The 10,250-nt window shown below is 45.0% G+C and overlaps 1 protein-coding gene across 1 annotated transcript in view; it reads left to right on the top strand.

Moving 5' to 3' along the window:
* The window catches only part of ADCK1 (aarF domain containing kinase 1), a 272,060-nt gene that overhangs the window by 28,033 nt on the left and 233,777 nt on the right, over window positions 1-10,250 (top strand). The window contains exons 2-3 of the mRNA XM_006864759.1: window positions 225-370; window positions 3,610-3,693. Of these exons, the coding sequence (XP_006864821.1) occupies window positions 236-370; window positions 3,610-3,693 (219 nt within the window). The 5' untranslated portion in view covers window positions 225-235. The remainder of the gene's footprint in view (window positions 1-224; window positions 371-3,609; window positions 3,694-10,250) is intronic.

Here is a 10,250-nt window from a genome sequence, read left to right as displayed (position 1 = left end):
ATCCAGACAGGGAGAGCGACTGTGTGCTGAAGACCTGGGGGGTACGGGGGAAGGGTTGCATGGAGGGGATTGTAACCATGGCAATGAGAGGATATATGATAGAATGAATGTAAAACTAATGTTCTCCCATGTAAACTATCACATAATTCACAATAATACATTTAAGAAAAAACAAACAAACAAAAAAAACTTACCTGTTACTGTTTCTCTCCTTTCTCCTACAGGGTCTGCTGACATGGCCAGAAAGGCTCTAAAGCTGGCTTCCTGGACTAGCGTGGCTCTTGCCGCCTCTGGCTTCTACCTCTATGGTAACAAGTACTTGGACCTTAATGACTTTGGTGCTGTCAGGGTGGGCAGAGCAGTTGCTACGGTAGGTTTTTCTTCTTCTGGGGAGCCACAGTATTGCTTGTGTGGGTTCCCCATGTGGCAGCTGGATATGCTGTTTGCACAGATGTGGAGAGTTGTGTGTATTCTCACATGTGGGAAAGCTCCCCGTACACAGTTTTGCACAGGCATGGATGCACACACTCATATACCTGCATTCTGTGACACAACCTCTGAAATTAGATACAGTGGGTTGCCTCAGGGAGGCCTTCTGAAGCCTGTCTGTTTTGAATTCTGTGTCTCCTTGTAGTGGTGGGCTCTGAGGGGTGGTGCTCCCCTGCAGGCGTGTATAGAGGAGGACTCCGCAGCTTTGATTCATTTCCACTAGCAAAACTGACCTCTCTCTAATGAACTTGTGTGATGGTGCCAGTAAAAATGACATGTGGGGTGCCTGACCTGCTCTAGCTTCACTATGGGCCAGGAGAATCAAGAGCCAGGCTGATTGCCACGAGGAGGAAGTCAGACTCACCTCCTCTCTAACCTTATTACCAGTTCTGACACCAGTCCCGTGCTTCCATGGCACTCTGGGATCTGATCATTTGTCACAGTGGCCACACTGAACTCTGACAAAACTCATGGTTATGGTGCTTACTAGGGAAGTCATCACCCCAATGAATCAGGGTTTTTAGTCAGCACTTCTTAAGGGCCTCTCGGTCCCTGGACACAGCTTGGGAAAGTGTTACAAAGCTTTCTTAGCTCTGCTAGTAAGTGCCCACGGGTACCTCAGTCTGCCAGCATGCCTTGGCCTGAAGTGCCCAGCTAGGTCTGCTTATGAGTGCCAGGAGACACCCCACTCTGCTAGCAAACCTATTGCCTGAAGCCACTCAGCTCTCTCTCTCCTTGGGCTGCCTCCTGCCAGCTCCTTGTTCGGTTTCCTCTTCTGCTGTCATTTCTCTGCTGCAGCTTTCTGTTATCTTTTGCTGCCTTTAGTATTACAACTCTCTGTCACCTGGGTCTTGGAAGTTCTCAGTGCAGGGATTCCAGGTCCAAAAGATGCGCTTTGTCCCTGGTTTTTTTTTCTTGGTGTTGTCCTCTCTGTTGGCTTTTCTCTCCATTTCTTTTTTGTAGGATAAAAGATGCAGAGGTAGTGAGTTGAGTGCATCTCACCCTAATCTTGCCTCACTGAGCTATCAAACATATGCTAATCTAATCCTCATTAACACATCATAATCTTGATGAATTAACACGTGCTGTTGTTAGGTGCTGTTGGTTGAATTGGTTCCAATTCATAGCGAACCTGTATAGGGTTTCTGAGGCTATGTATCTATGGGAGCAGAAGGTCTCATCTTTCTCCCGAGGAACAGCTGGTGGTTAGAACTGCCGACCTAGAGGTTAGCAGCCCAGTGCTTCCCCTCCAGTGCCACCAGCAATCCTTAATTAACACATAGAGGTCAGGATCGATAGCTCACATAATGTGGGATACTTACATCAGATCACAGAGTGGAGGATGACCACACTGTGCTAGGAATGAGTATAACCCCAACCATCCTAGATTCCATATGTTTTATTTGCATGGTCCCACCCAATCATCATGTGGGAGTCGTTATTAAGGGCCAACAAGTCAATTCTGACTCTTAGTGTCCCTGTGTGGTGTTCTGAGGAGCACTTGGTGAGTTTGAACCTCTGGCCTTGTAGTTCAAACTGACTTTGTGGTTCAGTGCTTATCCTTCAGCGCCACTCAACTGCTTTGGGGAGTCAAGGGCCAGCTTAAGTAATTCACTGTGCTGCACATACTCAGAGTGTCTAGAACTTCTCTCCTCCCAATCCCCAAACTGACAGAAAATCTGATATGAATATTTGACCTTTAGAGATTTTCTCCATGGGCTCTGTAGGAACACAGTGCTGGAGTGATCATGCCGTCTGAACTGTGCTGATGTGGTGTTTCCAGACACTGATGCACAACTGCCCCACGCTTTCTTTCCTCCTCTGTCTGCTTGCACGATGAGCTCACCCTCTCTTGCTCTGGATGTGGACTCGCTCGAAAGTATTGCTTGTCTCACCATTGCCTTAATACGCACTTTGACAAGCGTTCTCCTGAGCCTTGCTCAGAGAGGAGGCCACTGGCGTGGTGCCTGCCCTCTAGGGTAAGCTGTCTCCTTTTGGAATCATAGAATCAAGATGGGCTGTGAGTGAACAGACTATGGGATATGCGATAACTCCCACCTTATGTACTTGAGGGGTAGAACTGACTTGTCCCACCCAGTCCAGCCCTCGAGGAACTTCTGGTTGAGGAATGGGCACTGGAATGGCTTATAAACAATGCACAGCCATGTCTTGTAACAAGATGAGTGCTGTGGGACCCAAGCCCAGGAGTGTGTACTGTGAGCCTGGAGTCATGATGAGTCTTCTAGAGGAAACAGGGTTTGACTGGAACCTTAGGGATGTGAGTAGCTGGGAGCCAAGAGGGAAGGTATTAACCAGTGCTGCATAAACCAGTCACAAGGTTATAGATTCTTTATAGGCCAGTATTCTGGTCTTGATCACCTTTGTACACTGCTCAGGTGGATCTGGTTGGTATTTAACAAATATATTTTGTATAGAGTAAAGCATTTGGGAGAACGGGGTCCAGATAAAGGAAAGAATTTCTCTCAGTATCAGCCTTCTAAGCCCCTTAATTTCTGGGGTCCTCAGTCAGTTCTAACAAGGTAGGTTTCAGGCTAGATAATCCCCAACAATCCTCTCTGAGCCTCTCATTCTCTGATTCACCAAGGATAAGGAGACTTTTTCTGGACTTTTGACTAGGAGACCCAGACTCAAAATGTATGTTGTTAGAGTAGGTCAGTACTTAACTATCACATGAGGTTGATTTGTGATACAGAAAGGGTGAATGAATCCAACATCTAACCACAATATCCAAGCCAACAGCATCTATTCAACTAGTGCTAGTCAAGGCCCTGGAGTTACGATGAATAGGCAGGAACAGCCCTTACTCTTACAGAGCTTACATGCTAGTGATGGGGAGATAGTACATAAACAAGGGAAAGAAATGTGCAAAATAATTTGGATGGTGGTTTGTTATAATCAATGCTTGAGAATTCCTGATAGGTGGGGGTGACTTGAGATTGGGTTTCTCTGCAGAGGTCGAAGCCAGCTAAGTTAAGGTCTTGGGCAGAGCATCTTAGGGGTGGGACTGTCCACTTCCCCAGACCTCCCAGCCAGAGCGCAGAGGAATACAGTATTTGATGCATGGGCAGTAAGCCTCCTCCCCTTCCCCTTGGTTCACAGACAGCTGTCATCAGTTACGACTACCTCACCTCCCTGAGGAGTGTTCCCTATGGCTCAGAGGAGTATCTGCAGCTTCGATCCAAGGTAAGGAACCAGTGGGACAGCCAGGACATGACTGGGTATGTCCTGAAGTGGCTGCAAAGCTTCTTGTGTGCAGTTGGAGGTGGGCAGGGTTAGGGTTTGGGAGGAAGGTGGGGAGGGTCACCTCCTTATGTGTGGAGGAGTTTTAGTGCCAATGGGCTGGGCTGCCAGGCCACGGTGATCCCACGGTGCTGAGGTTATTCATCCAGAAGAGGCTTCCCAGGGAGGCTGGCATATTTTTCTGGGGGAGAGCAAGTCTCTGGGGTGACTCAGGAGGGATGGAGGCTCTGTCTGTGAGATAACTGAGCTGGCTTCCAAACTGCTTTGTCAAGTAAAACCCAGTTGAAAGAGGTTAATTGCTTTCCTGTTGTCTGAAGGCCACCCTGAGGCCTCTGGCAGGTCTGAGTGGAGTTGTCCATCACACACTCTCATCCCTCATTTAGAGACAGATTGTTGATCTCGATGCAGCTTCAGGATGTCCCAGGGAGTTGGGAGATCAAGCAAGAGGGCAGGCACTTTTGTGGTGTGTATGTTGCGTTTGGGGTCAAGTGTAGATACCTTTGATCCCTCCAGCGAGAAGTTGGTGCCTTTGCTCGGCCAGTCCCCTCAGCCTGGAATGCCCTTCACCATGTAGGAAATCCTGAGTCATTCCTGTGGACTCAGCTTTGACAACTGCCCCTTGGTGAAGATTTCCTTGTGGCATTATTACTTTTTACTTTTTTGTTTAAGCTTTTCATTACGCAATTTTCAACTGTCTATGGGAGTAGAAAGGCTATCTTAAGTATAATGAATCCCATTGGAACTGTCATGAAGATTCAGAAATTATAAAAAATTGTTATTTTTTTTTATCTACTCTCTCATTCACTCATTTATTATTTTTCTGTTGAGATATTTCAGAGTAAGCTCCAGTCATCCTATAATTTCATTTGTAAATACTTCAGTGTGTGTTTCTAATAATGTTGTTATGAAGGGCCATCAAGTAGCAATGGCGCCGACTGCATAGGGTTTCCAAGGAACAGCTGGTGGGTTTGGACCACCGACCTTGTGGTTCACAGCCCAATGTTTATCTTACAGTGCCATGCCAGGACTCCTCTAATAGATAAAGCCCTTTAAAATATGTGAAAAATAAGATGAACTCATCTTTATGGCTCAATTTTCAACCAAACAATAGACAGGTCTGTAGAGAGAACAATAGTATTGGGAAACTATATATACCTTAGAATAATTAATCATTTGAGATATAAAGGACAAACATTTACCTAAGGACAAAATTTGGAAGGATAAGAAAAGAAGGAGAGATGGCAACATGAAAACAGGGAGGAAAAGGGAGACGAGATGTTTTTACTGTGGGAATTACAATTAATGAGATGAAACAAAATATGTATGCATTGTTGAATGGAAAACTGATCTGCTCTGTAAATCTTCACCTGATTCTCAATAAAAAGGAATAAAAAAAGAAAACTCAAACAACCCTTAACCACAACACCATGACTGTACCTAACAGAAGTCACCATGTGTTGGTATCCTCTGATAGTTAATCCATGTTCAGATTTCCTTGTTGTCTCAAAATGTCTAGTTTTATTGTGAGTTTGTTCAATTCTGGCTCCAAATAAGAAAATGACGTTGCGTAGTGTGAGGTTTCCTGTATTTTGAAAAACTGTAATGATGCCATTCCTTTTTTTTTTTCCCTTTGAGTCATTTGTTTATTGAAGAAACCAGATAATTTATTCTTTGGAATTTTCCCCATACAGGATTTGACTGATTGCATCCTGAAAGTGTTATTTAATGAGCAATAGAGTCACATGGTTCAAAATAGATAATATTCAAAATAAACCAAATCACATGTCTTCCCTCTGTTTCTCAGGTACCCAATTTTCTTGCCTGGAGCAATCATTATTCTTGTGTTTCTACCTAGAGATGTCTTCCTATTTGAATTGAATCTCTCTATCTTCTTTATTCCCACCACACGTGATGGTTGGATACCTATCTTTCTTTCTCTCTCTTTAGATTTTAGAAACCCTGGTATTAAAATGACAGAGCCCGTAGCTGCTAACGGAAAGACTGGCAGTTTGAACCTTCCCAGTGGCTCTGAGGGAGAAAGACTTGGTGATCTGCTCCCGCAAAGATTATTAGCCTGTCACATGGTGTCACTATGAGTCAAAATCGCTTTTTGACACCCCCAAACAGCAAACAATCAACAATCGGTTCCTTTAGTTCAGGAACTGGGTCTTTTTTTGTGTGCATGTGCCTTGTACCTCTAGTGGTGATAGCCAGGAATTGAGCTGATTTAATGTCATGTTTTTATGCTAGGCAGGACCTTGTTGGCTTTTTACCTTAGAGAAGCCCCAAAAAGGGTGTAAGGCTTGTAGTTGAAAGACCAGAGTTGGTGCTTTAGCTTCTAGCAGGCTACCTTTAAAGCTGCCATTTTCTTTGTCTGTAAACTAGAGATAGCAGTATCCTTTGTTGTTGTTAAGTGCCATAGAGTCAGTTCCAACTCATAGTGATCTTATATAGGGTTTCCGAGGAGTAGCTGGTAAGGCTGAACCACTGACCTTGCAGTTCAAACTGACCTTGCAGTCCAGTGCATTAACCCACAGCGCCATACCAGGACTCCATCAATACCCTTTACTGAGGATTACATAGGTAATTTTGGAGACAGTGCCTTGTGTTATATATGAAAAGAAAACAAAGCAATGCTAGTTGCCCTCCAGCCCATTCTGACACATGGCCACCCTGTGTGTGCAGAATAGAACTGCTCCATGGGGTTTTCAGAGCTGTGACCTTTGGGAAGCAGATCTGCAGGCCTGTCTTCCATGGCACCTCTGAATGTGTTTGAACTGCCCACCTTTTTGCACCACCCAGATACTTCTTGTGGAATGTAAATCAAAACCAGACCCACTGCCATCAAGCTGATACGGACTCACAGCAGCCCTGCGCAGGGCTTCTGAGACTGTAAATCTTTACTGCAGCGGACAGTCTTGTCTTTATTCCAAGAACAGATGGTGGATCTGAACTGTCTACCTTGCACTTAGCAATGCAGTGCTTATCCTGCAGCACCACACTAGAGCTCCTTGTGGAATGTAAAGCAGGTATTAAAACTCAGTCTGATGTCTGCTAGAGGGTGTGTTCCATGAGGACAAGAACTCGGTCTTTGTTAAGTACCTCTGTGTCCCCAGCCCCTAGAAGAGTACATAGTAGGTACAGAGTAAAGTTTATGAATCAATGAAGGAATGAATGAATGGTTAGTTTTTATCAGAGGATCATAAAACACGTGCCTTTGGAGCTTGATACCCCTTCTTCTCCCCCAGCCATTCTCTCTGTGTCCCTCTGTAACCAGTGTAGTAGTCCTGGGAGACCATCAGAGTGATGTCCTCCAGAGGAGTCCAGGCTAGGGCCCAGGGCAAGCTCTCTGCCTTGGGAATTGAAGAGCAGCTGGGATGGGGAGTAGGGGTTATAAAGACAATTGCCCTTTACCTATAAGTCACCTGATAGCAGTGGTGTCAACATTCCTGGAGCAGTTGACAGTTTTGGGTGATCCAGCAAGGAAACTTTCATCTGGCTACTTGACAGGAGGGTAGTGTGTGGTGTTTAACACCCAATAACAAAGTGATTTCAAACCTGGGGTATAGGCTGGTCCCAGGGATTGTGCCTGAGAATGGGCCGGCAGGCGGGCACTAACGAACATGAGCAGCTACTGCAGGAGTGCTTTCTTCCATCTGAGTGTGGATTCGTTCCTGTCAGCAAGGCTGATAAGGGAGTGAGCATCATCATTATTGCACCTGTCAAGCCAGCAGCTCCCAGCCCGGGACTATGTCAGAGCCAGAAGACTAGCTTCCAGGGCCCGTGACCTAGAGAAGCTCTTCCAAGGTTGGCGTTGGCAGGCCAAGATCCCAGTGACACAGCTCTGTAGAAAGGGGACTTTGGAGGCAACATGAAGAAGTGTTTTCTGGGGGGCACAGTGGTACTTTGCTAGACAGCAGGGGTATGGAATGGGGCCCTGAGGTTTTGGAGAACCAGACTCTTGGTGCTCAGGATGCTGACAAAGTAGAGAGGATGTGAGCTGGCCTTTTGGTAAAACAGAAACAAGTTCAGTGCTGATACAGGTGTTCAGCAATGGAGCAGGCAGGGCTGAGTTACTCTGATTGAGGCTTGCGGTGTGGTGGACATCTGTTAACTTCGCAGGTCAGGAGCCATTTCATTCTGTTTTGGAAAGAACAACATTGAAGCTTTCCTTTAGGGAACTACTTGATATCATGTACACTCCATGAGGTGTGGATAGCACTCATCCCACCTTCATTGCCAAGGCCGAACTTGTGACCTAGCCAAGAGATAAGTGGAATCTTTTCCTCTGGCCTGAGAAATTGACCCAAGGATGGGTACTGCATCCAGTTCTGGCTAGTAAGTAGCAGGTCCAGAATTTTTTTAAGAAGTAACTCCTCTCTCTTTTCTGCTGGGTTAGCTAAGAGTAGGATGTTGGCTTAGAACTGTTGGCAGCTATCTTGCCACCATGAGGGAGAGTCTGCCTGTGGATGGAGCCAGTATTGCAGAGAGGTGCGGCATTTGAGCACCCTAGGTCTAGTTGAACCTGTTACCTGCCTACGGAGTCCTGGTGGTACAGTGGTTAAGATCAGGTGCTGTCAACTTTTAGAAACATGGGATGTGACATAGTGTTTTGGGGGAAAGGAACTCCATTTCTGACAAGTGGATGTTGTTTAGAGGAGTGTTGAAGGTGGAGTGGCAGGAAGATGACTGTATAGCCATCACACTAGACTTGAGAAAGACATCTTAGCCATCATCTTGCTCAAGCCCCATGGTGTGCAGCCCCCTACAAGTGTATGACAGATAATTGACTTGATTTTGGACACTAAGAACTCATCCAATCTCATATTTTTTGTATTTTATACTTCGTTGCTTCCTTGTTTCACCAGTTCCAAGCTTGGTGGAAAATATCAAGTTGGATAGAAAGTTGTTAGAAACAAAGATTTCTATGTAGCAGCTTTTGCCAACAGGCTGCTGGAATTGCTCTTGCCCCTTCCCCATGCCCTGCCTCCCCCCAGAAGTTGTGGTATTGTGTGGGGTGGGTTTGGAAAACAGGGGGGAAGAAGAAGAGCCTCCTTTCTGGAAGTTCCTTCAACTTGTATTTGATCAATCATTCCAACAATTAAGTCAATAAAGATATCTGAATTTACATCCCCCCTCATCTGTCAGTTTGTCGTAATGTGGTGGCTTGTGAGTTACTGTGATTCTGGAAGTGGGTATTTTAAATATCAGCAGGGTCACCCATGGTGGACAGGTTTCAGATAAGCTTCCAGACCAAGACAGACTAGGAAGAAGGAGTTCAAACTACTTCCAAATATTTAGTCACTGAAAACCTTGTGAACAGCAGAGAAACACTGTCAGATATAGTGCTGGAAAACGAGCCCCTCAGGTTGGAAGGCACTTAAAATGCGACTGGGGAAGAGCTGCCTCCTCCAAGTAGAGTTGACCATGATGCCAATGGAGTAAAGCCCTTGGGAATAAAGCCTGTGGGACCTTCATTTGTTGATGGGGCACAACTCAAAATGAAGAGAAACAGGTGTAAACATCCATTAATAATCAGAACATGGAGTGTGCTAAGTATGAATCTAGGAAAATTAGAAATTGTCAAAAATTAAATGGAGCGCATAAACATCGATATCATAGGCATTAGTAATCTGAAACGGCTGGGTATTGGCCATTTTGATTCTGACAGCCACATGGTTTACTATGCTAGTAATGACAAATTGAAGAGGAATGGTGTTGTATTCATTGTCAAAAAGAACATATCCAGATCAGTCATGAGGTACAATGCTGTCTGTGATGGGATAAAATCCCTGAGCCTACAGGGAAGCCCAGTTAATACCACTCTTATTCAAATTTATGCACCAACCACTAAAGCCAGTGAGGATGAAAGAGAAGGATTCTACCAACTTCTTCAATCTGAAATTGATCAAACATGCAATCAAGATGTATTTATTATTGGTGATTGGAATGCAAAGGTTGGGAACAAAGAGAAAGGATCAGTAGTTGGAAGCTATGGCCTTGGTGATAGAAATGATGCTGGAGATTGCATGATAGAATTCTGCAAAATCAGTGGTTTGTTCATTTCAAATACCTTCTTTAGAAAGCATTAGAGATGATTATACACATGGACCTCACCACATGGAATACACAGAGATCAAATTGACTATATCTGCAGAAAGAGATGATGGAAGAGCTCCATATCATCAGTGAAAACAAGGCCAGGACAGGGCAGGGATTAGACACTGGATAGTTTGGGTGCTAGGGAGGGGGCAATATACAAGTAGGGAGAGGGGAATGGAAGAACAAAGCAGATGGGAGAACAATTAGACAGGCCTCAAGGGCTAAGTGAGACAGAGATAAATAATGATACATGCACAACCTGCAAACAACAGGGTTCTGGGATACAGAGATCGAGCCATGGTTGGAATGTGGAAAAGGGGGGAATAATATTAAGATGCTTGGCTGTCTTTTGAATCTTGGTTTTCCTTGCATTATATTATAAAATAGACACTGGAGGG

The sequence above is a fragment of the Chrysochloris asiatica genome, unplaced genomic scaffold, assembly GCF_000296735.1.
Source record: "Chrysochloris asiatica unplaced genomic scaffold, ChrAsi1.0 scaffold00070, whole genome shotgun sequence".
Taxonomy (NCBI): Eukaryota; Metazoa; Chordata; class Mammalia; order Afrosoricida; family Chrysochloridae; genus Chrysochloris; species Chrysochloris asiatica.
The sequence above is the reverse complement of the archived record's forward strand: the minus strand, read 5'-3'. Positions and strand labels throughout refer to the sequence as shown.